Source organism: Lipotes vexillifer, unplaced genomic scaffold (genome assembly GCF_000442215.2).
Source record: "Lipotes vexillifer unplaced genomic scaffold, Lipotes_vexillifer_v1.1 scaffold788, whole genome shotgun sequence".
NCBI lineage: Eukaryota > Metazoa > Chordata > Mammalia > Artiodactyla > Lipotidae > Lipotes > Lipotes vexillifer.
Genome location: NW_006791862.1, coordinates 1,915,776 through 1,943,649, shown reverse-complemented (window position 1 = coordinate 1,943,649; position 27,874 = coordinate 1,915,776). Strand labels below are relative to the sequence as shown.

Genomic DNA, 27,874 nt, shown 5'->3' with positions numbered 1-27,874 from the left:
TTCCTTTTTATGGCTGAGTAATATTCCATTGTATATATGTACCACATCTTCTTTATCTATTCATCTGTCGATGGACACTTAGGTTGCTTCCATGACCTGGGTATTGTAAATAGTGCTGCAATGTACACTGGGGTGCATGTGTCTTTTTGAATTATGGTTTTCTCTGGGTATGTGCCCAGTAGTGGGATTGCTGGGTCATATGGTAATTCTATTTTTAGTTTTTTAAGGAACCTCCATACTGTTCTCCATAGTGGCTGTATCAATTTACATTTCCACCAACAGTGCAAGAGGGTTCCCTTTTCTCCACACCCTCTCCAGCATTTGTTGTTTGTAGATTTTCTGATGATGCCCATTCTAACTGGTGTGAGGTGATACCTCATTGTAGTTTTGATTTGCATTTCTCTAATAATTAGTGATGTTGAGCAGCTTTTCATGTGCTTCTTGGCCATCTGTATGTCTTCTTTGGAGAAATGTCTATTTAAGGTCTTCTGCCAATTTTTTGATTGGGTTGTTTGTTTTTTTAATATTGAGCTACATGAGCTGTTTATATATTTTAGCAATTAATCCTTTGTCCACTGATTCATTTGCAAATATTTTCTCACATTCTGAGGGTTGTTTTTTCATATTGTTTATAGTTTCCTTTGCTGTGCAAAAACTTTTAAGTTTCATTAGGTCCGTTTGTCCATTTCCATTGTTTATTTTTGTTTTTATTTCCATTACTTGAGGAGGTGGATCAAAAAAGATCTTGCTGTGATTTATGTCAAAGAGTGTTCTTCCTATGTTTTCCTCTAAGCGTTTTATAGTGTCCGGTCTTACATTTAGGTCTTTAATCCATTTGGAGTTTATTTTTGTGTATGGTGTTAGGAAGTGTTCTAATTTCATTCTTTTACATGTAGCTGTCCAGATTTCCCAGCACCACTTATTGAAGAGGCTGTCTTTTCTCTATTGTATATCCTTGCCTCCTTTACTGAGGATAAGGTGACCATACATGCGTGGGTTTATCTCTGGGCTTTCTATCCTGTTCCATCGATCTGTATTTATGATTTTATGCCAGTACCATATTGTCTTGCTTACTGCGGCTTTGTAGTATAGTCTGAAGTCAGGGAGTCTGATTCCTCCAGCTCCGTTTTTTTCCCTCAAAATTACTTTGGCTATTCGGGGTCTTTTGTGTCTTCATACAAATTTTAAGATTTTTTGTTCTAGTTCTGTAAAAAATGCCATTGGTAATTTGATAGGGACTGCACTGACTCCATAGATTGCTTTGGGTAGAACAGTCATTTTCACAATATTGATTCTTCCAATCCAAGAACATGGTATATGTCTCCATCTGTTTGTATCATCTTTGATTTCTTTCACCAGTGTCTTATAGTTTTCTGAGTACAGGTCTTTCACCTCCTTAGGTAGGTTTATTCCTAGGTATTTTATTCTTTTTGTTGCAATGGTGAATGGGGTTGTCTCCTTAATTTCTCTTTCTGATCTTTCGTTGTCAGTGTATAGGAATGCAAGAGATCTCTGTGCATTAATTCTGTATCCTGCAACTTTACCAAATTCATTGATTAGCTCTAGCAGTTTTCTGGTGGCATCTTTAGGATTCTCTATGTATAGTATCATATCATCTGCAAACAGTGACAGTTTTACTTCTACTTTTCCAATTTGTAGTCCTTTTATTTCTTTTTCTTCTCTAATTGCCATGGCTAGGACTTCCAAAACTATGTTGAATAACAGTGGCAAGAGTGGACATCTTTGTCTTGTTCCTGATCTTAGAGGAAATGCTTTCAGTTTTTCACCATTGAGAATGATGTTTGCTGTGGGTTTGTTGTATATGGGCCTTTATTATGTTGAGGTAGGTTCCCTCTGTGCCCCCTTTCTGAAGAGTTTTTATCATAAACAGGTGTTGAACTTTGTCAAAAGCTTTTTCTGCATCTATTGAGATGATCATATGGCTCTTATTCTTCAATTTATTAATATGGTGTATCACATTGATTGATTTGCATATATTGAAGAATCCTTGCATCCCTGGGATAAATCCCACTTGACCATGGTGTATGATCCTTTTAATGTGTTGTTGGATTCTGTTTGCTAGTATTCTGTTGAGGATTTTTGCATCTATATTCATCAGTGATATTGTCTGTAATTTTTTTTGTTATATCTTTTTCTGGTTTTGGTATCAGGGTGATGGTGGCCTAGTAGAATGAGTTTGGGAGTGTGTTAATAAATGTTTCAAAATAATCCAATTTGAACAATTTCAATATTAAACTTCTTCCTTCAATACGATCTCAGAGAATTTTTCACTATTATATTCTTTATAAGGAAAGCCAAATTATTTGGAAAGATGAATTTTAAGTGCTATCTGAAAATCCGGGGTGGGCAAAAAAGATTATTTCCTTGAAGGAGATCCAAGCACATATATAATTAATATAATTTATACTTACAATTGTAATGTGAGACATAAAAAAGAATTAAAAATTTAATAATTAATCCTTCTATATAACAAAGTGGTTAACCTATATGAAGCCACATGAGAAGCAGTCGTCAGAGAGAGAAAAATATTAATGATTACTCTGTCAAAGAAAGTGTAGTATTCTCTTAAGGAGCACATACTACATGGCTTTTTAAATATTCTCCATGTTATATATCTCATGGTAATATATCATATTACCTAGAAATTATTAAAATGGTAAGAAATAATAAGAAGAAATTTTATTTTCTATTTTCAATAATGACAGGCTAGGTAAATCAGATCAATCCTACGAATGAAAACAAGTAGGAAAACCAGGGAGTTTATTTTTCTTTTTTTTTCTTTTTTTTTCTTTTTTTAAATTTATTTATTTATTTATTTTTGGCTGTGTTGGGTCTTCGTTTCTGTGCGAGGGCTTTCTCTAGTTGTGGCAAGTGGGGGCCACTCTTCATCGCGGTGCGCGGGACTCTCACTGTCGCGGCCTCTCTTGTTGCAGAGCACAGGCTCCAGACGCGCAGGCTCAGTAGTTGTGGCTCACGGGCCCAGTTGCTCCGCGGCATGTGGGATCTTCCCAGACCAGGGCTCGAACCCGTGTCCCCTGCATTGGCAGGCAGATTCTCAACCACTGCGCCACCAGGGAAGCCCAGTTTATTTTTCTTTAATTCTGCTTGAAGTTACTGAATATTGAACAAAATAGTGATGAGTTACTAGGTCAAAATCCAAGAGAACAAGGAAATCCAGACATGTGAGCTGGTGTTTAGGCCTAAATGCACTGGATGATTCTAGAGGGGGCTTCTAAGAGACTGAGTAGTGCTTTTGATAGACTTGTGGAACTAGGTAGTCATGTTCAAGGGGGTCTACTTTCCCTGCATGCTTTGGGTTGAAACATAAAGGGACACACAACAGAAATAAGAGTGAACCTGTAGTAATCAGGATCTTACAGCTATTTCAGGTGACCTTTATTTAAATAATTTAAGTAATCTCAATCTGTGAAATTGGATTAAGATGATCCAAGCCTAGAGTGTCACAGAACTCTGGTATCATCTCAAACTCAAATCTGTTTCTACAAATCTTTTTTAATAATTCTAGCAAACAAGGAGTCAAGACATCATAAATGAGAACTAACAGTAAACAACAAAAACACAACTAAAAGGGAGCCAGATACTGAAATGATCAGAAACAGACCATGTTTACTATGTTTAAATAGTTTGGCAATTTGAGAAAAACTGAATTCTATAGAACCAGAAACTATCACTATTTACTAAAATGTTTTATCAATGCATATATGTTCAATTTTATCAAACGCTTTTGGTGCATATATTGAGATAATTTGTATCATTTTCTCCTTTATTCTGCTAATGTGGCAAATTACACTCACTGATTTTGAGTAGTAAACCAGCCTTAATTGTGGAATTATCCCAAATGGATTATGACACATTATCCCTCTGTGTATTTTTTTTTCCTGCTAGTATTTTGTTTAGGATTTTTCCTATCTATGTTAATGAGTAAGACAGGACTATAGCTTTCCTTTTTCATAATGCTCTTGTTAAGTTTCAATATCAAGGTGATCTTAAATCACGAAACAAGATGAGGCATAACCTGACCTTTTTATTCTATAGAAGAGTCTTCGTAATATTGCCATTGCTTATTCTTTTTTTTAAACTGAATTATAGTTGATTTACAAGATTGTGTTAGTTTCAGGTGTATGGCAAAGTGATTCAGCTACATATTTTTTTTCAGATTATTTTCCATTATAGGTTATTACAAGATATTGAATATAGTTCCCTGTGCTATACTGTAAATCCCTATTGTTTATCTATGCCATTGTTTATTCATAAATATTAGATAGAATTCTCTGGAGAAGGTATCTAGATCTGACAGTATCTTTGTGAGATTTTTCTTTCCTTAGCAAAGTTTTATATCCACTTAGACAACAAAGTACAGGAATTATAAGTGTACACCATGATAAATTTTCACAAGTGAACATACTAATATGATTGTAATCTATAACAGGAAAAATTATAAAATATTTATAACTACACTACTTAATTATGGAAGTCATTTTTATGTTCTTATAATGGAAAACTGGAACTACTTATATCTCAGAAGGTTAATTTACCCATGAAGTTTCTAACATCAAATAACTTACTAGGAGAAACTATTTGGGGGGAAATCATGCCAACTTTCCAATCTTTCCCATATAAAACAGCCACACCTTGAATGTGAAATAAAGGATTATTCTAGATCTGATAAGATTTTAGGAAAACAATTTGACAGCATTTTCAAAGAAATCTCAAAATATTCATGCTCTCTAACTCAGGAATCCATAGGTACACAGAAAAAGCTTATATAAATATTAGAAAAATGCTTTCAAAAGTATTTTGTGACATTTAAGTTAAATATAAGTTAAAAGAGCAGAGTATAATACAGGATTGGACATGTTAAGACTAGGAAGAAATGGGTGACTTTTACACTCATGGCTATATTTTTCCTTCATTTTATAAATTTATAAGCAAGAACATGAATAAGCACTAAAATCAGGCTAAAGTAGTTAAACAAAAATTAAACATTAATCACTTTATTCAGGAGTTAATGGCAGAATCTTACCTATTGTCAGAGGTAATAATGAATTGCAATCAACACCAATTCCACTGGTGACCAATGGCCTATTAAGGTGTTGTCATCAGCATAATTTCTTAGAGCTTAATGTGGAAGACATGAGTATGTTCCTCACAGTTCACAGTATTGTGGTGCAGAAACGTGGGGAGTCTGGACTTGCTTTTTTGAAAGCATATTAAGTCTAGCCTCATTCCAGCAAGTCTACTTTCATCTAACAGTTAAACAGCTAAACAGTTACTGGATGATGCAGGTCACTTTCCTTTTATGTAGGCACACAAACACACAATTATAGCAAAGAAGAGCTGAAAAGTTATTCTCTGTCACATAACTGAAAATTATTCAGAACGACAATACAATGAGCTATCCTGACGAAAGTGTGTGACAGACAAGTTGGAAAGGAATCTAATACTTGAGAACTAGACCTCATTGGTAGATTTTGTAGATCTATTATAAGTTAGCTAAACAACACTGATGCTGCCAGTTACTCTGCTTCAGATTTCTCTTCACTGAAATAACCATAATTTTTTCATACAGAGGAGAAAAGTAAACCATTCTTATAAAGATTCTGAAATCTAAAATATATGGGGCTGTAAGCAAAAAGCCATTCAATAATTCCCTTTGAGTGAAAAATATGTAATGCTTCTCTCATCAAACCACATCATGTAAGCATTTGTGATCAGTCTTGAAGTATTTTTGTATTTGTTTTACATAAAACAGTGTGACCTTTGATTCCCTCCCTGTGGTTTGTTTTAAACTGTTGTTCTTTTCTGAATAGTTGTGCTTTCTATTACATGCTGTCATTTAGATTCACTATGTCATCCCTATTATTAGAATTGTTTTGTTGTATACTTCACAATTCAAAAGGATGGTGATTATAAGGATACCTTATAATCAGCATAAAGTTTACGAGCCATCATCATAATTAACCCTCGCGCATACACAAAAAGAACTCACTTGACAAACATGCAGGGGGCAGCTCTGTGACATGAAAGAATCTTTGAATGTGCCAGGGATTTCACTCAAGTTTTGTTAAGGAATAATATTTTTTTTTATGTCAAGAAGATTCATAAATGTTCAAAAATGCAAAGGGATGTCAGTATAGGTAGAATGATGCAAATAACACACACACACACACACACACACACACACACACACACACAAATCCAGAAGTTACTACTTAAAACATGTAAAGCTTCTTTCCAAAGTAATTAGATTACAGACTTTGACCTAGCTAAAAGACTTAAATATTTCAAATTGGATAAATACAAACCTTAAATCATTACAATAGAATATAAAGTATGATTTAGGAAACTTAAGAGATTAAATACCTAATCATTTTAAGTCACCAGTTCTCTTGAGTGACAAAATAATTCTGACTTACTTAAGTTTGTTCGACCTTTGCAAATGAAAAGGGAACGTGATAATTACTCCGCAAAATCGTACCTCCTAGAGACTACTGGATACTCACTTTAGCAGCACTAATGACTGTGGCAGTATAAGACTGAATGTTGTCTCCACAGGCTCCACCACGGGACTGATGACATCGAATCAACTGGAAAGAGAGAGAATGACCAGAAAGTTATTTCTATTAAACTGTTTAACTCTACAGGCTCTTAAGATAGAGCTTATTTACCATATGCAGAATGATGGTGGTGGGTGGGAATGTTTGCATGAGTGTTTTCCAGACAAACAGCTAAAAGCCCTGCTGAGACACTTTTACTCCTTTTTATAATCTACTGGTGCCCCTCAAGCAGTTTCATGCTCAAATACGATTTTTAATTACAAGATGAATAGTCTTTAAGAATTCATAAACTCTGAAATGGTAGGATTTGAGATCTGGCAGGCTTTCCACAAATAAATTTTAGAAACATAATCAAAGGACTTAGCCATGACTTCCTAACATTAAATATTTAACATGCTAACAAATTGGAGGTTTTGTCCTCTTAATTCCTACATAAAGATTGTAAAAGGAAACTTTAAAAAATAGACAAAAGAATGTGCCGTATTTCAATTGTGTTTGTGGGAAAGTGGCACAAATTATGCATAAATCAACTATGACACATAATAGCTGTCCACTTCAGAGGGCTCACCAGTTTTAACATTAGAATGAAAAAGACATGCCCTTATTCATAAATAAGTAAATCAAACTGCCAATTTCCAAAGTGAATCACTAGTTTGACATGCATAATTCTCTCATGTGCTGAGCAATTAACCAAGACTAAATTCTCCACTGCTCCTACACTTCTAAATTTAAAGAAAAAATAGAAAGAAAAAGAAAGAAAAGAAGAAACAAAGAGAAAGAACGAAAGGGAAATATAAAAAACATTAGCCAGGGGCTTCCCTGGTGGCGCAGTGCTTGAGAGTCCGCCTGCCGATGCAGGAGACGCGGGTTCGTGCCCCGTTTCGGGAGGATCCCACATGCCGCGGAGCGGCGGGGCCCGTGAGCCATGGCCGCTGGGCCGGCGCGTCCGGAGCCTGTGCTCCGCAAATGGGAGAGGCCACGACAGTGAGAGGCCCGCATAACGCAAGAAAAAAAAAAAAAAAAAAAAAAAAAAAAAAACATTAGCCAGATTTTTACACTTAAAATTTTCAATAAAATGGCAATAGTAGACTATTAGAACAGCTCCACATTGTGATGTGAATTATTAAAAGCCTTAGGAATTCAGAACAAATCTTCCTCTCCCAAAATATAAAAACAAAAAGAATGCTCTATATAATTTAAAACCAGGTCACTTGATAAAGATTAATATGTGAACCTTTTATTCTTTTATTATAAAATCAAACTTTTCTTCATCACTAATTTGTATTAAAAAAAAAAATCCCTTAAGACAATAGTGCTGTGGAATTTTCCAAATCGCAGGTGACTGGCAAATGTAGTTTCACACAAGGGAAAAGAGGGAGCTTGAAAAGTGATCATTTTAGCTAATGAAAAGAATCTCTCTCACTTATTCACCCAGTCACTCATTCATTCATTCACAAATACACATTTGAAGAATTATGAAAATTATCCCCTCTGCTGCCTTCTGAAGCATGTGCAAGGAAAGACATATCTAGAAACACTACCATCTTTTCCCTGCTTCAGGTAATTAAAATAACCAAGGAAAACAAGCAATACTATCACCTTTTCAATTCATCTAAACCTGAGTCAGCATTTCTACATAAACATAACTAAGCCAGAAATTTCTTTAAAACTCAGACTCATTACAAAAGTTATATTTGCATCTCAGTACATCAAAATAAAAGATAAACCAGAAATTTCCGTAGTGCAAAAATCTATCATGCCCAAATCCCAGAAAATATTGGTAAGTGAAAAAAGCGACATACAAAAGACCATGTATATAATGTTATCTTTGGGGAAATAAAGGGAAATATAAATATATCTATATAACATATGAGAAAATATATACACGTATAAAGACAAATGTATATAATTATGTATCAAATGAAAACTGTAACAATGAAGGAAGGCAGAAAAAGGGGGATAAAGGACAAACTAACTAAAATAACCTATGAACACAGTATTTGATTGCATACCTTCCGTTTTAGGCAGTAATGAAAGCAGAGAAAATTGCAAGAAAATACTGAACTCTTTGTAGTTGGTTTGATTTTTGCAGTGGTATGAGCAAGCGACTCTGTAATTACTTTCTGGCATTATAGGATTGAAGAAATGAAGAAAACGTGCTGATGTCATGGTCTCCTATCCAAAACAAAGGACATACAAATAGGAAACGGGGGACAAAAAGAGAGAATCCTGTGGAAATACCAATATGACCTCTTCATTTCCAAAATGTACATGTGTATATGGGTATACATGGGTGCACAAATACGCATATATGTATATTTGTCTCTTTATGTGTATAATAAGAAGTGTGTGTGGGTATATAACATGCAAATTTCTAAACTTTGTCCACTGAAAGAGTCTAGAAGCAAAAATACGCCAGTAACAATGAACACATCTACTGGACAAAAGCTTAGTATCTAATATGTAATAGTATCTAATACCATTGCCCACTAAAAAGAAACAGTAAAATCAGAAGATGACTCCAGGGCTGAGACAAGGTAAGTACAAGATGGATAGCAAGTAAGGAAATTATTTTTTTTTTAAATTTTGATGAAGCCACAACACAATGTCACAAGAAGCAGACTAAAGGGGCTCTCATCGGTCAACTCTGGCATAATTTGAAAACCAAAATAATTAAAGGCAGAAAAAAATTAAAAACTACTTAAAAAATAGGAATCATTAACCCCTATCAAAAATATAGATACAGGGGCTTCCCTGGTGGCACAGTGGTTGGGAGTCCGCCTGCCGATACGGGGGACGCGGGTTCGTGCCCTGGTCCGGGAGGATCCCACGTGCCGCGGAGCGGCTGGGCCCGTGAGCCATGGCCGCTGAGCCTGCGCGTCCGGGGCCTGTGCTCCGCGACGGGAGAGGCCACAGCAGTGAGAGGCCTGCGTACCGCAAAAAAATATATATATAGATACAGGAAGATTTAAAAAGAAGGGAAAGTTCTTGATTATGCTAGAAAGCCAAATGCCTACAGGTAAATGTGTAGTGTGAAATGGAAAACCATTAATTTGCAATCCTCATAGTAAAGAGTGGTTCAGGTAGGAATCATCAATGGATGCTAAAATTAGGTAGGCTAAGATTTCGATAAAACGCAGGATATAAGCATGCTCTTTCCAAATTATTAGTTACAAGAGGAAAAAATAGTGCTTATTCAGTACAGAAACTGGACAAGACCTTGACAAAATCAGCATCACCAATAAAGGACAGACATATACCATGTGCCTCCAGATGTGACACTGTGGGAAGTCCAGAACAGCACTCATACAATACTACAGTATTCCAGACAGAAATACATAACCCGAATGTAATCAAGAGAAAACATCAAAACACTGAAAATAAAAAGCATTCTATTAAAAAGAGTAAGGGGTAGATGTAGGGGGCTGTAGTCTTCAAAATTACCAATCCTGTAAAAGATAAAGAAAGAAAGGGACACTCCTACAAGATATAATACCTGATCCTAGACTGGATCCGCACTATAGGAAAATATTTTCTACAAATGATATGCTAGGGTTAATTGACAAAATTGGAACATGGATGCTATAATAGATAAAAGTAGCTTATCAATATTAAATTGGCAGACTTCCCTGGTGGCGCAGTGGTTAAGAATCCGCCTGCCAATGCAGGGGACACAGGTTCAAGCCCTGGTCCAGGAAGATCCCACATGCTGCGGAGCAACTAGGCCCATGCGCCACAACTACTGAGCCTGCGCTCTAGAGCCCGCGAGCCACAACTACTGAGCCCACATGCCACAACTACTGAAGTCCACGTGCCTAAAGCCTGTGCTCTGCAACAACAGAAGCCACTGCAATGAGAAGCCCACGCACCACAACGAAGAGTAGTCCCTGCTCACAACTAGAGAAAGCCCGCGCGCAGCAACGAAGACCCAATGCAGCCAAAAATAAAATAAATAAAATAAATAAATTTTTTTAAAATTAAACTGGCTGATAACTTAAGTATTCTGGGGTAATGTGATATATGCAACTTACTCTGAGATTGTTCAGAGGTCAACCTGAGTAAAGAGTACATGGGTGTACTTTATAACATTTGTACTCTATTTATTCTTGCAGGTTTTCTGCAAGTCTTCCAAGTTAAAAGTACACTTAAAAATAGGCACTGAAAAACAAACCCAATCAAGATAATATGGCCTCTTGGTTAAAACTGTAGTCAAAGAGCATTTTCACTGAAAGAAATTGTTGCTCCAAAGTTTAATTTCTGCAGTTCCACACTCAGCCCAAATGCTACTACAATCAGAAACTGTTAACAAATACTAGCTCTTATGTAAATACCATGGAAACACATTTATCTGGAAGTATTTCTTCCAAAGGATGGTACAACCATCTGATTAGTAAACTCCTTGTGAATGCCACTACACGTCCTGGTCTCCGTATATAACACTAGATATTACTGACACATATCTCTACAAAGGCAAAGGCAAGACAAAGGCAATACAACTGGCACACTTTGATGCTATTCATCTATGAAGGAAGTTTTTTCCATAAGAAAATAATATGTAACTATTTGCATAATACCTACAATTCTAAATGAGTAGTTTCCCACACATGACAATAAATCTGCAAGAGCCAAGGGACAATGTATATATCTTCCTCTTGGAAGTCTTGGATGTCTCCAGCACTCAAAGAAATTTCCTACAGACGTAATCATTAGAAGATACCATGATGTCAGCACACTGAATTGTATGCCTCTTGTCTTATTTGAAAAGAATGAATTTGAAAGGTGATATACTGGATAATCCAGAGAAAGAAGAGGGTAGAGTATAAATACAGCATTCACTAAAATGCAAAATACCTATATGTAGTGGAGAGAATTCTGGAAAAAGCATCAAGGGAATCATCCAGAAAAATAAATTTATCCAGTAGTTTCTTGATTTTGTGAATTCCAGAGGCTAGAGATATACTGTGGTTTCACCAAATAATTGTTGTACTTACCATATCCAGACTTGTGTCAAGAACTCTTCAATACATATTATTTCATATTATTCTCAATATACAGGAACCATACAAATAAGCAAAAATGGAACAAAAAATTATCTTCTTTGAAGTCTGTAATATTTTTTAGATTTCGTTCTATATTCATATGCAGGGCACTAAATGGCATAAAAAGGGATTTGCCCTTTGCTTTGAACTAGACATAAAAAAAGTTTCAATGTATAAATATAATATCTTCATTTACTATGATGACCTTAAGAGATAGTGAGATTGATAAATAACAACAAATGGCAGAACCCTTGTTTAGATTTAAATGTACACATACAGTTGAAGTCCATTAAATTATTCCATGCCTCAGGTTCCCAACCTACTACTAAAGACAGAAGTCATTCGTGCCTCCTGATTTCTAACTCCACAGAAACTCCTGTGATGATATCAATGCTGTGATTTAAAATTAATGGAGTAAAGTTCTCTATACAAAACTAAGCCTGGAAAAGTAAAGCTGAGTCCAAATATTGATCCTGAGCAATAAGATCAGACAACTGGGTGCCCAATTAAAACAAAAACCAAACCAGGGAAAACAAACTAGTAAGTTAAACATTCATTATTGGTTGTTAATTACCTTTGGAAAACTCTTCAACACTTGGTCCATTACAAACATTCCAACACGCCTCGCTTACCTTGTTTTCTGCATAAGCAAGCCAGCGGCTCCCAAGAGCAATAGGATTCATGTTGGGCCCGGGACAAGGGTAGCAGCCTGAAAATTTTCAAATGGCAATGTAAGAAATTTAATAATTTCTGTTGGTGCATCATATTTTGATGCCATAAAAACAGAATAATCAAATGCTTTTATTTTTTCAAGTCTCACATAAAATTCCCATAACCTAGTCATTATTTTAATAGCTAAAAGAGGTTCATTTTTTTCTCCTCTACAGTTTCCTTTGGGTTTTGACTCTGTTCCAATAAGAAATAAATCTGGGAAGAACTGGTATTCACTTTTCGCAAAAATTGGGCATTTTATACAGTTATTCCTGGAACAAGAGAGAGAAGCCAAGAAGAACCATTTAAAGATCATAAGCCTACAATTTCATAAGTCTAGCAAAAGTGTTTAGAGAAGAAAGAGAAAGGATACAATTGGCTGTGGAATTTAAGGGCAAAGATAAGAAAGACATAACCCTAAAATAAAATGACAATAACAGGGGTGGGGTAGAACAAGTAACTTAGGTGTGCAGCTAATGGGGAGAAGTAATCCACAAAGGGTGCATCAGGAGATGTTGGGGAACTAATTTACATAATCCTATGCATTTACGTTAAGCATTCAATTTCATTCTTACTTTCAGCCCAGCCAAAAACAAACTAGGAGGTAGGATTATTTTGTGGTTCCCCAATTTCAAAAAAAAAAAAAATCACACATTCCTGACAGTGGTCACCAACACCATGGAAACACCAATGCCATCTTCCCAAACTCCACTAAGCAAGACACAACACAATTCAGTCAAGTAAGTGATATCTGTCATCCATGAGGGTCTCATCTCCCCTTCTGACTATACCAATAAGGTCTCTGAGTATAATGTCCTCATCTGTCAGCTACACAAAATAATACTACAGTGTTTCACAAAACTGCTTTCAAGGGACTACTCAAAGGAGACTGCAGAATCAAAGAACACAAAAAGCCTAACCTAAAGAATTCCTTGTTTATCATTCCACAAGTATCTGGTTAATATTTTCACAAATGTTTTTCTCTAAAATGTACACTAGAGGATCAAACTGAGGTTATCTATTTCATAGTTTAGGTCTCAATTTGGAATCTAAACTTATACGAGACAGGTTTTCATAAAAATAACCTTTTCTTCCCATGACAAAAAACAAAACAATACAAAGAAAAACAGCCAAATTGCATGAAACACATGAGCGTACCAGGAAAAAATAGCATAATCTGAATAGCATGAACAGCACACCTGAAAATACCTTACCCAGAAGAAAGTCTCAGTCTAGTACTGATCCTAACAGGAATAGAGTTATCAATGAATGAATAATTAACTACTTTGACAAGTACTGTCAAAAATAAAAATAATTTATATGTTCTGTAATATATTTATTTATCTTTTTGCTTCTCTATTTTCTGTTCTTCCTCCCACTTTTTTAAGGTCGTGTTTGTGTCTTTTGTTCACAGCTGAATCTATACTGCTTAGAATAATACCTGAAAAATAGCTTAATAAATGTTAGAATAAATTAAACAATGCACCTAAATCAATCAAAGCATATGTATAAGACACATTTGCCAAAAAAAAAAGTCATCTACAGAAGAAAAATTTTCAAATATTTTTCAAATATTGTGCTTGCCTATTCTTTTCTGTTTTGTTTTGTTTTGTTTTTTTGTTGCGGTACGCGGGCCTCTCACTGTTGTGGCCTCTCCCGTTACAGAGCACAGGCTCCAGACGCGCAGGCTCAGCGGCCATGGCTCACGGGCCCAGCCGCTCCGCAGCACGTGGGATCTTCCCGGACCGGGGCACGAACCAGTGTCCCCTGCATCGGCAGGCGGACTCTCAACCACTGCGCCACCAGGGAAGCCCATGTGCTTGCCTATTCTTTAGGTTAGGCTTTTTGTGTTCATTTTAAAGCCATTTTTTAATAGAAATCTTCCTTAATTGTACATACATGCTTGCCTGAATTCAGAAAGCCTTTGAGTAGCAATCGTGGTGATTCTGAAATGGTAATGCCATTGTGTTCACAGCCACTAGAGAAGCGCAAGTCGCTGTTGCTTTTGTTACTGCTAGTTTTCATTTCAGCTCCTTCAACTCCATCTATTTTGAGTTTTCTTTTTTCTTTTTTTTTTCGCCACACCGAGCAACCTGTGGGATCTTAGTTCCCTGACCAGGGACTGAACCCAGGCCCTCGGCACGGAGTCCTAACCACTAGACCGCCAGGGAATTCCCTGAGTGTTCATTTTTAAAGAAGATGACGATAATAACCCTAAGAGAAAATCCATATGTCATACAAAATACAAGATATAAGTTTTCTAATGTTTCGCTCATTGTTTAAAAACTTTTTTTGTATTTCAGGGTTTAAAGTGGTGTGTTTGGAATGTTTGGATTTCTGGAAAATCAGCTTCTGGGTAACTGTGATGTTACTATAATCACTGAAGGCATATTATGGACACATATTATGGACATATACGTAGAAAAAAAGGTCCACTAATATAATACAAAGACAACACACTCTAATATATATATCACACAATATTTACATAATAGATTTCATTATGACACCCACACCTAATTTACACCAAAATGTACTTTTATATAAGTGTATATACATAGACCATATATACTTTCAGAACTGGAGAACTGAGCATAAACATGGTCTATAAGAAAATTTCCCCTTTTAAAATGTCATGAAAAAAAGAACCAAATAAAACACAGAAATAAATACCTGTGAATTGTGGCATTACATTAGAGGCAGCTAATCTCCTGAACTTTAAAGTCAACATAATCTAACTCAACCAACTCCGATAACTATTTTGCCTCAACAGATCCTAATAAGTATACCTGCCTTCCAAATACTAAAGAATACTAAGAAAAAATGTAGTTTACAATTCTTCATTTCACTTTTTGAGTCAATGTTTTTAGAAAGCTAGTGGACCTCAAGAATTATAGTGTATTGGAATGAAAGCAAATTGTTTTTCTGCTCTCCAAAAAACATTTTACAGCTGGAATCAGCAGACCATCAGCCTCTCAGCACTATCCCAACTTTATAAGCATGACTCCTTTAAAGATTAGCCATTGCCTCCAGCTAAACTCTGAAAACAAGTGAAGAAAAAAGAAACACAGAACAACAAAAAAAGCACAACCCAAACCTCTATAATACTGGGACTAATTCTAACAAGGTTACAATATTTGTGAACAAAGTAAAAGAGAACTGGATATTTAAAAATATCAGGTTTCCAAATTTAAATAAAGGTAAAATCCACGAAAAGCATGCTACATGAAGATGATTCCGTAACTAAAAGATTCATGAGACTGATGCAATTTTACATGGCATCCTCCCAGAATGTTGGTCCTAGTGGGGAGAAGACCTGAACTCACTTTGAAAACCAAAGGATTTAACTACTTTCTGTAACACCCTGCCTTATTTTTCTTTGAAAAGACAACTCAAATGATTTCAGACCTTTTTCGAAAAAACAGATGTCTGTATTTATGGTCAACTGACTTTCAACAATGCTACCAGGACAAGTCAATCGGGAAAGAATAATCCTTTCAACGAATGATGATAGGTCAACTGATATCTGCATGCAAAAGAATGAAACTGGCCTCACACTACATACAAAGTCGAAGTGAATCAAAGACTAAAGCTAATGTATTAACCTCTTGGAACAAACCATGGTACATCTTCATAACCATAGGCAATGCTTTCTTAGATATGACACCAAAAGTACAAGTGATAAAAGAAAAAAATAGATAAATTAAACTTCATCAAAACTAAAATCTTTGTGCTTCAAAGGACACCACCAAGAAAGAGAAAAGACAACTCAGAGAATGGGAGTTGGGCAAAACATATATCTGATAACTGACCTGTATCTAAAATATAAACAGAACTAGTATAACTCAATAAAGACAAATCAATGTAAAATTTGACAAAGAAGATAGAAGATGAGGATATGAAAAGATACTCAGCATCATTAGCCATAAGGAAATGCAAATCAAAAAAAAAAATAGTACTGATGAACCTAGTTGCAGGGCAGGAATAAAGAGGTAGATATAGAGAATGGACTTGAGGATGCGGGGTGGGAGGGCTAAGCTGGGGCGAAGTGAGAGTAGCATCGACATATACACACTACCGAATGTAGAATAGTTGGCTGGTGGGAAGCAGCAGCATAGCACAGGAAAATCAGCTAGGTGCTGTGCGATGACCTAGAGGGGTGGGATAGAGAGGATGAGAGGGAGGCTCGAGAGGGAGGGGATATGGGGACATGTGTATGCAGATGGCCGATTCGCTTTGTTGTGCAACAGAAGCTAACAAAGTATTGTGAAGCAATTATACTCCAATAAAGAGCTATTAAAAAAAAGTATAAGGGACACTCTTGTACTGCTCACTCTGTATGACAGACTCTAGGTCCATCCACCTCACTACAAATAATTCAATTTCGTTTCTTTTGGAGGTTCCTTAAAAAACTACAAATAGAACTACCATGAGACCCAGCAATCCCACTACTAGGCATATACCCTGAGCAAACCATAATTCAAAGAGAGTCATGTACCAAAATGTTCATTGCAGCACTATTTACAATAGGCAGGACATGGAAGCAACCTAAGTGTCCATCATCGGATGAATGGATAAAGAATATGTGGCACATATATACAATGGAATATTACTCAGCCATAAAAAGAAACAAAATTGAGTTATTTGTAGTGAGGTGGCTGGACCTAGAGTCTGTCATACAGACTGAAGTAAGTCAGAAAGAGAAAAACAAATATTGTATGCTAACACATATATATGGAATCTAAGAAAAAAAAAAAAAAGGTTATGAAGAACCTAGGAGTACGAAGGGAATAAAGACACAGACCTACTAGAGAATTCTTGGACTTGAGGATACGGGGAGGGGGAAGGGTAAGCTGTGACAAAGTGAGAGAGTAGCATGGACATATATACACTACCAAACGTAAAATAGCTAGCTAGTGGGAAGCAGCCGCATAGCACAGGGAGATCAGCTTGGTGCTTTGTGACCACCTAGAGGGGTGGGATAGGGAGGGTGGGAGGGAGGGAGACGCAAGAGGGAAGAGATATGGCAACATATGTATATGTATAACTGATTCACTTTGTTATAAAGCAGAAACTAACATACCATTGTAAAGCAATTATACTCTAATAAAGATTAAAAAAAGTATAATCAGATACTACTTTGTGAGATACCAACAGGATGGCTATATAATATTAACAATCATTGGTGAGAAACTGGAACCCTCATACACTGCTGGTAGGAATGTAAAATGTGCAGTCACTGTGCCCAACAGCTCTTCAAATAGTTAAGGATAGAATTACCATATGACCCAGTAATTCGACTCCTGGGTACATACCCAAGAGAAACGAAAACATATCCACACAAATACTTATATCCAAGAGAATCAAAAATAGATGTCCCCATAAAAACCTTTCATTTATAAAAGCATTATTCATAAAACCCCCAAAATGGAAACAAACTAAATGGCCAGCAATAAAAAGAAATGACGTATAATATTCCACTGTCAGGATACACCACAGTTTATCCATTCACACACTGAAGGACACTTTGGTTGCTTCCACTTTTGGCAATGTGAATAAAGCTGCTATAAATATCTGTGTGAAGGCTGTGTGAACATAGTTTTCAACTCCTTTGGTTAAATAACAAGAAGTGAGATTGCTGGATTGTATACTAAGAGTAGGTCTAGCTTTGTAAGAAACTGTCAAATTGTATTCCAAAAGTGGCTGCACCATTTTGCCTTCCCACAAGCAATGAGAGTTCCTGTTGTTCCGCAACTCTGACAGCACTGGTGTTCTCAATGTTTTGGATTTTAGACATGTGATGGTTATCTCTTTAATTTGCATTTCTCTGATGACATATAATGTGGAGTATCATATCATATGCTTATTATTCTTTGGTGAGGTGCCTGTCAGAGTCACTGGCCCATTTTTTAATCAGGTTGTTTATTTTGTTCTTGCTGAATTTTAAGAGTTCTTTGTATATTTTGGATAACAGCCCATTATTAGATTTGTCCTTTTTTTTTTTTTTTTTTGGAGTATAGTTGATTTACAATGTTGTGTTAGTTTCAGGTGTACAGCAAAGTGAATCAGTTATACATACATACAACCCCTCTTTTTTTAGAGTCTTTTCCCATATAGGCCATTACAGAGTATTGAGCAGAGTTCCCTGTTCTACTGTGTTGTACAGTAGGTTCTTATTAGTTACCTATTTTATTTTATTTTATTTTATTTTATTTTTGGCTGCGTTGGGTCTTGGTTGCTGCGCATGGGCTTCCTCTAGTTGAGGCGAGTGGGGGCTACTCTTCGTTGCGGTACGCGGGCTTCTCATTGCGGTGGCTTCTCTTGTTGCGGAACACGGGTTCTAGATGTGCGGGCTTCAGTAGTTGTGGCTCACAGACTCTAGAGTGCAAGCTCAGTAGTTGTGGCACATGGGCCCAGCTGCTCCGTGGCATGTGGGATCTTCCCAGACCAGGGCTCAAACCTGTGTCCCCTACATTGGCAGGAGGATTCTTAACCACTGCACCACTAGGGAAGTCCTAGTTATCTATTTTATATATAGTAGTGTATATATGTCAATCCCTATCTCCCAATTTATCCCTCCCCACCTTATCCCCTGTTAACCATAAGTCTGTCTTCTACATCTGTGACTCTACTTCTGTTTTGTAGAGAAGGTAAGTTCATCTGTACCCCTTTTCTCAGATTCCACACATAAGCAGTATCATATGATATTTGTCTTTCTGTGTCTGACTTAACTTCACTCAGTATGATAATCTCCAGGTCCATCCATGTTGCTGCAAATGGTATTATTTTGTTCTTTTTTTATGGCTGAGTGATACTCCATTGTATATATGTACCACATCTTCTTTATCCATTCCTCTGTTGATGGACATTTAGGTTGCTTCCATGTCCTGCCTATTGTAAATACTGCTGCAGTGAACACTGGGGTGCATGTATCTTTCGAATTATGGTTTTCTCCAGGTATATGCTAGGAGTGGGATTCCTGGGTCATATGGTAGTTCTATTTTTAGTTTTTTAAGGAACCTCCATACTGTTCTCCATAGTGGCTGTACCAGTTTACATTCCCACCAACAGTGTAGGAGGGTTCCCTTTTCTCCACACCCTCTCCAGCATTTATTGTTTGTAGATTGTTTTGATAATGGCCATCGTGACTGGTGTGAGGTGACACATCATTGTAGTTTTGATTTACATTTCTCTAATAATTAGCAATGTTGAGCATCTTTTCATGTGCTTTTTGGCATTCTGTATGTCTTCTTTGGAGAAATGTCCATTTAGATCTTCCACCCATTTTTTGATTGGTTTGTTTGTTTTTTTGATATTGAGCTGCATGAGCTGTTTGTATATTTTGGAGATTAATCCCTTGTCATTTGCTTCATTGGCAAATATTAGATTTGTCTATTACAAATATTTTCTCTCAGTCTGTGGCCTTTCTTCTCATTTTCTTGACATTGTCTTTTGCAGAGCATAAGTTTTTAATTTTAGTGAAGCCCACTTTATTATTTCTTTCTTTTTTTTTTTTTTTGCGTTATGCGGGCCTCTCACTGTTGTGGCCTCTCCCGCTGCGGAGCACAGGCTCCGGACGCACAGGCTCAGTGGCCATGGCTCACGGGCCCAGCCACTCTGCAGCATGTGGGATCTTCCCGGACCGGGGCACAAACCCGTGTCCCCCGCATCGGCAGGTGAACTCTCAACCACTGCGCCACCAGGGAAGCCCCAGTTATTTCTTTCATGCCTTTGGTGTTGTATCTAAAAAGTCATCACCATACCCAAGGTCAGCTAGGTTTACACCTATGTTATCTTCTATAAATCTTATACTTTATGTATTACATTTAGGCCTGTGATACTTTTTGAGTTAATTTTTGTGAAGGATGTATAGTCTGTGTCTAAATTCAGTTTTATGCCCGTGAATGTCCAGTTGTTCAGTACCATCTGTTAAAGAGACTATCTGTGCTCCATTGTGCTACCTCTGCTTCTTCATCAAAGATTTATTTCTGGGCTCTCTATTCTGTTCCGTTGATCTATTTGTCTATTCTTTTGCCAGTGCCACACTGTCTTGATTACTGTAGCTTTACAGTAAATCTTGAAGTTGGGTAACAACATGGAGGAAACATGATATTATTCATTGAAAGAAGCCCATCAGAGAAGGCTACATACTATGATTCCAACTATATGACATTCTAGGAAATGCCATGGTTGCTGGGGGGAACGGGAGGGCAGAGATGAACAGGCAGAGCACAGAGGATTTTTTAGGGCAGTGAAAATACTCTGTATGATATTACAATGATGGATATATGTCATTATACATTTACCCAAGCCCACTGATTCCAAGAGGGAATCCTAAGATAAACAATGGACTCTGAGTGATAATTATGTGTCAGTGTAGGTTCATCAAGTGTAACAAATGTACTCCTCTGGTGAGGGATGCTGATAATGGGGGAGAGGGAGACTATGTATGTGTGGGGCTGGGGTTATATGGGAAATTTCTGTGCCTTCTGATTAATTTTGCTGTGAACCTAAAACTGCTCTAAAAAATATAATCTTCTACTATGTTCAGTGAAAGACACAAGTCACGAAAGACCACACACTGAATGAAGTTCAGAAAGGACTATGAAACCCTCTCCAGAAAAAATAAGCACATAAAATATTAAATATCATTTCAGATATTTATTTGACCATCTTACTCCTGATTAATGACCCTCTTAAGGTTCCATGAGCTTTGAATTTAAAACTTGATTTTATTTTTGCTTTATTTTTTATGTATATGAAACAGAGTAATGCCATTCGAAGGCTCAACGGGTTCAATGGGTGGGAATTATGTGCAGAAAATATGAAAATCACGTTAGTTCATGGCATACATGTTATTTAGAGTCCATTTTATATTGAACACCTGCCTGGGCTATGAAACCACCACGGCAGCCTAGTCTGTTGTATATAGATGGGAAACCAAAAGAACAGGGTTTTAACTCGAACTGGTCTTAGATGCCACATTAACCTGCCAATCTCTTCTTATCAATGTTACAAGCTTGCTTAGAAACATAAAAAGAAAGGTTCCTCTTCCCAAAATTAAAAATAATTTTGCATTTTAAAGATCCTTAAAATACATTCCTTATTTGTAATTCACCATTAACATAAATGAAAAATACACATTCTAACCCTAAGAAATAACATTAGGATTGTAAGGAATAAATTTTCCTCCTCAAAGTAAAAACAGAAGCCAGTGGAAAGAGTTACTTCCTATACAATCCTTTGGTCTCTCTGGAGACTTCATATCTGCATTTAAACTTAAGCACACTGGAAATGACTGCTAATGACATCTATCAGTCTTGGTCTTTTGTTTTCTTAATCATACGTGGGTTTTGGATTTCCACATCAGACAGCTGCTCAAGGCCACCTTTTCTCTACAGCCAAATACGAAGGTGTCTCCTTTCTCATCATATTGGCTGTGTTCCCTTTCCAGTTCTCTATCAGCTCTCTTTACCTGACCCTTCCACCCTTTGGCACAAATTCCCATGGTGCTTTCTCTGATGGACACAGCTGTCTCTACTTATTTTACAGTCTCATCATTGTATTCATACACAACTTAGGCAATCATGATTGTATTACACAAGAGCTTTTCAAACTCTTTTAGAAATTAAATGCTTGCATGAACAAAACAATATCCTCATTAAGAATCTGTCATTCTACATGGGCTTTAGTACTAATTCTTTAATAACTAGAAACCAATCAATGGGGAAAAAAAAACTAAACAGGCTACCACGAATGCTATTCTCAGTATGCCTATCAGCTCCCCTGTCCTCCAATCCCTATATCCTGTACTTCTCACTGTCCCAAGCAAAACTGGCTTACAAGCATGGAATAACCCAAATTCAGAGAAACACACATAACCTGTACCATGCTTCTTTCCACCTGCCAAAAGTTGCAGTCTGTTTAAAGGAATGGGGGTGAGGGTGGGGGTGGGGGTTGCAAAAATTAGGGAAAAATAAGCTTATTTAAAGTTAGGAAATGGCTCCATGTGTTCCTTGATTTTAAATATTAAGTCTTGCTCAATTTTGTTCAAAATGTTGATAAAAATCCCTTAAGGTGAAGCTGTATTTCAAAGAAAAGAAGCTAAATTTCTTCATACAAACATGCATTAAATATCATCAATATCACGAACCCTTGAATAAATCTGGTCTATAGGGTTTTCAAGTAAAGTAAAATAATATGTAACTAAGAATGGTGAGAAAATGGAAGTATGAAATGAGATATATAACTACTATTGGCCAGAGTATTATAGATGAAGGGTTTGGGGAGATCTGCTGTGAAATGCTACAATGAACGGCATTCAGAGTGTGAGGAGAGAAATCACAAACTTCTGTTTTTCTTGATGCTTTCTGGACTCTTTTTTTAATGTAAACTATGTATTTAAATATAATATAAAGAAGTACCCAAGTCAACAAAGTAAACATATGCGTGCATAAAAGCAGCACCCAAAACAAAAAACAGGACATTATAGAATCCCAAAAGCCCCTTCTCATACCCCCTTCCAGGTTACGCAGGTGTGTTCTGACAACGATACTAGACATCTATCTTCAAAAGATATCACTGGATTTTAATACATAGTTTATTACACTTATTTCCATCATTTATCACCAAGAAATGACAGTTGTACTTTTATACTACCCCATTTTTCAACATTTAACATACATTTCAGATTTAAAGAAATCCATACTAAACAGACTTCATGGCATCCTCAAGCCACGAGACCCATTTTACAAGCAGTACAGTCACAGAATAAGTGATAATACTAATGAATCAGAAATTACTGAAAATTCACTACTGTGGGCTCCACCCCACTTGACCAGGACTTGCTGCATGCCACTTATAAAGCACCTGACTGCAACACTAGACACACTAGTGATCCTTCCAGATCTCTTCTTCCTATCATGAACAATTCACACAATATGAGACTAATATTTTAATAATACTTGTTTCAACTGTTCAGTAGTCCAGCAATACAGAGGGAAGCATTTGGGACTACATGGCAAAGACCCTAAAACAATATTAACGTAAAAAAAAAAAAGCGCACTCATTTTTATCAAACTCAACTGATATTTTGTGCTTCCTAAAGGCTTGTAAAACAGAAGCTCCTGCTCCTGAAAGGGGAAACAATACTCCAGATACTGGAGAGATACTCAAGAGCTGATCACTACAAAGGTGTAATTTTCAAATAAACTCATACTCCAGAAAAGCTGTGTACTTAACTCCAATATGAGAAAGAAACTTTGTTCATATATGCATTCATATATTCATTCCTTTAAATACCCACCAAATTTATAATTCCCAGTTCAAACCTATATCACTTTCTCTAGAGATGAATACTGATCCTATATGAATAACTTTCTTCCTTATCTGATAACTTTTGATAGAGTTGTACTACATTCTCAACCCTTTTGGCTAGCTAAACATCTTGGAAAAGAACCACTGATGCTTTGAAAGTAGAAATAGTTGTGATAAATGTTTTCATCTTTAGCCAATTGAGTTTTATTATTGTAAGAACCAAAAATAAGCATCAGAAATATTTTTAAGTTAGCTAGAACAAATGGATATATCATACCTTGCATGACGGACCTACTTCCTTAATCCAAATCAAGATGAATAACTTCGCTTTCAAGGAAATTACTATATAGTGGCAAAGATAGAACAAGTAGACAGAAGACACATACAATAACATAGAAATTAAGTGTCTTAACAGAGGGAAAAATTACACTATAAAAGCATTCCCAAAGGGTATAGGGTAAAAAAAGAGGTCTGTAATTTAATAAATCTAGGAAATATTGAAATGTAGTAAATAAAATGCTAATCACCACTGGCATCCTCCAATAGAAGGCAGCATTTCCTAAGTTTATTTGACCAGGGCATCCTGATTTACACAGCATGTTGAAGGTCTACTGTTCTGTGGATAGATAGATTTTTGGGAATTGCTATCTTTGGAGATTTAGAAGAAGGAGAGGCTTCCTTCAACTAAGAGGATCAGGAAATACATCATATAAGAACTAACATCTACACTGGGGCTAGAAAGACATGTAGGATTAAGTCACTGTGGAAAGAGAGACTGCTAGTGAAAAGGCCATTTCAGGCAGGAAAACAGAGCACTTGCAAAGAACTGAGATTTATGAGTGGCTCAAAGAAAATGTAGCATAAGCAGCATGAGCAGCATGAAAATGGGTTGTAGAAATAAAGATTTAGCAAGGACACTGGATTTTGATAAAGAAGGTTTTGTATGCCAAAAACCTTGAGAGTTCAGTTGGAAGGAATGTACAAGTTTACACTTGTTGACCACAGTTACATCAAGTAAGGCCTTTGTTCCAATCAAAAGACCTCAGAGTTTAGACAATAAATTATTTGATCAATTGGTAATACAGAAATAATGATTTTGTAAGTTCTTATCATTTAAATATAGATAATAGATTAAATTATATGTCAGGGATATGCTTCAAAATAATTTGGGAAGGGTATAAATGAAAAAGATTGTCCACGAGTTGGTACTTATTGAAACTAGATGATAAATACATGGTGGTTCATTATACTACCGTCTTTAAATAATTGTATATATTTCCCCAAATAAATTTTTTTTTTAAACAACATTTAGGGACCGCCCTGGTGGCACAGTGGTTAAGAATCCGCTAAAAAAAAAAAAAAAAAAAAAAAAAAAAAAAAAAAAAGAATCCGCCTCCTGTCAATGTGGGAGACACAGGTTCAAGCCCTGGTCCAGGAAGATGCCACATGCCGCGGAGCAACTAAGCCCGCGAGCCAAAACTACTGAGCCCACGTGCCGCAACTACTGAAGCCCGCGCGCCTAGAACCCATGCTCCACAACAAGGTAGACCCCACCTGCCGCAAACAGAGAAAGCCCGTGCGCAGCAACAAAGACCCAACACAGCCAATAAATAAATAAATTTTTTTAAAAAAAGATAAAAGGCATCAAAAAAAATATAACATTCACAGGAAATGAAATGGTATATCTGTGGCCTTAGTAATTTAATAAAATGCAATATTTTTGCCATATCACTAAATGACTATATGTTTATCAAATAAGCAAAATGATTGAAAATCAAAGGTTCATTTCACCATTTTAACGTGACTAAAAATTCACCTTTCTGCAAGAACTTCATGATTTCAAGACTGAAAAGTAAGAAGAATACATACTATAGTCTCTCTTCTTCTGCTTAAAGATATTTTCACTCTTATTTCCACTACAAATGGTTTAATTGAGAAAGTACAGTAAAATCCCATGAAAATATGAAATTTCTGTAACGTGCCAGTTTCTATATTGATCCTGCCAATTGACTCAAGGGCTTTACGCACTTTCTGTAAGTTAACCCAAGTCAGGACATTCCAAAAACAAATTATTCTATTGCAAAATCTCAGACTGCAAAATACTCTCCCAGAAGAGCTGCAAATATCATCAATGCGCAAAAACAAAACTTTCTTAAAAAATAAACTGTAATTATAGCCTACAGTGTGTAGGGTTTTGTTTAAATCTTCTTATTTGTAGGTCCTTATTTGAAACAAATACATTTCTATCACCCATTAGTTAAATAACAGACACTCATGCTGGTTGAGACAAATTTCACTCATACGTAGGTATAAACAATTGAAGATACAGGTTATATCTACATGATTTTATACAAAATTTAATTAGATCATCTAAGCTTAAAAATTACTATTATAGGGCTTCCCTGGTGGCGCAGTGGTTAAGAGTTCGCCTGCCGATGCAGGGGACACAGGTTCATGCCCCGATCTGGGAAGATCCCACATGCTGCAGAGCAGCTAGGCCCTTGAGCCATGGCCGCTGAGCCTGCGCGTCCGGAGCCTGTGCTCCGCAACGGGAGAGGCCACAACAGTGAGAGGCCCGCGTACCGCAAAAAAAAAAAAAAATTACTATTATAATATAAATATAATATTTCCTATTATAATATAAATAATACATTGCCCATTTTCTCCAACAAAACAGTATTGTGAAAAGCCTATTCTGATTCCAATGTATCAAAATTATTACAAAGCCTATGTCCTTTGACTCTAACTATGAAATACACAAATCTAATTATTTTAATTCTTTCTTTAAAATAAAGTTTAATTTTTTCTTTTAAAATTCTATAGTGGGTATTAATCAATGAAAAATCTATAAGGTTTATTTATCCACTAAAAAAAAAACTAGCATTATTATTTATGCTAGGGTTTTTTTAGTGGATAAAGAATAATAATAATATTATTAACTCTCCATTAGTAACTTACTTACATATATTAACTTCTCTTTAGTAACTGTGACAACTGACTTTATACCCTACCATTTATTACAGAGAAGAAAACTGAAATCTATTGGCAAGTGTAATATTACTTTCAACATGCACAGCGCAGTAGAGCCCAGTGTTTAAATAATTTCAAAACATATGTTGTCATTTAAATAAACTATCTTAACAAATAATGATTTGAGAGTTCTCCCCAATTTAACACTCAGCTGAGGCAGCAAGAGCTATCTGTGAGTATAAAATTAAAATGGACCTGCAACAGAGATGTCTAACTTTGCAGAAGCCAACACACACATATCTTTGATTAACGATAAACAACAGAAGACTACTGATAAGATGTAAAGACAAATACTCAGGAAAAACTGGCATCTAAATCTGGCTGAAATATTCATACTCTGTTCTAATTCACTCCTCTGTAGCTCACACACTTGGAAGAAATGGAAAGACTCATACATGATTCCTCTATTTCTCTACTTGTTTCAATTTTAATGAGTGATATAATTATAAGGTAATATATTAATGCATAAGATCTGTAAGAATTAATATGCTAAAACAGGCCATGTAATTTTCAAAGCTTACTATATTATATATATATACTACATTTCTGAATGAAGATGTTATTAACAAATGTATGCTCCCCCAAAACTTTTAATTTATAGATAAAACAATAAAAGATCCTTCCTGGTAATCTATATTTAATCATTATTAAAACATCAGTAACTTTCTGATCAGTATGAAATAACTGACTGATAAGTGGGTTAATGTACTCAGTCATTCAAGAAATAGTTAATGAGAGCCTACATTGTGACAGTCAATGTCCTAGGTGCTAGAGATACTAATGTAAATTTGTAAATGGTGTAAACTTGTGATAAAACAAAAATATGTCAATGAACATGATCTCCATTATTATCTCTGTAGATCTCTGAGAGAAAAGATTACAAGATCAAGGAGGTGAGTTGTATTCTTCTTCATAGGCTACAAAATGATAAACTATACATTACAATGAATTATTCATGTGTTATATATAGTAGAGTATATATTATATAATGTATGCAATAACATATAGACTGCAAGATATTAACAAGAACATGAGCTCTAACCAGAAAGGAATAATGTCTCCTACTCAGAGCTTAATACATGGATAAACATCTGATGAGTAAGTGTGTAAATAGCTGTGATATTTCAGGAGATGCAACAGTATGATTGGGATTCCCTACACGTAACAAAAATGAGCTCT

The 27,874-nt window shown here is 36.0% G+C and overlaps 1 protein-coding gene across 3 annotated transcripts in view; it reads right to left on the bottom strand.

Moving 5' to 3' along the window:
- Positions 1 to 27,874, bottom strand: part of BCAS3 (BCAS3 microtubule associated cell migration factor) — a 592,536-nt gene that overhangs the window by 432,377 nt on the left and 132,285 nt on the right. For all 3 annotated transcript variants that reach the window (XM_007464906.1, XM_007464904.1, XM_007464905.1), the window contains exons 10-11: positions 12,271 to 12,347; positions 6,546 to 6,629 (exon numbers count right to left, since the gene is read on the bottom strand). In XM_007464906.1, coding sequence (XP_007464968.1) covers positions 6,546 to 6,629; positions 12,271 to 12,347 — 161 coding nt within the window. The remainder of the gene's footprint in view (positions 1 to 6,545; positions 6,630 to 12,270; positions 12,348 to 27,874) is intronic.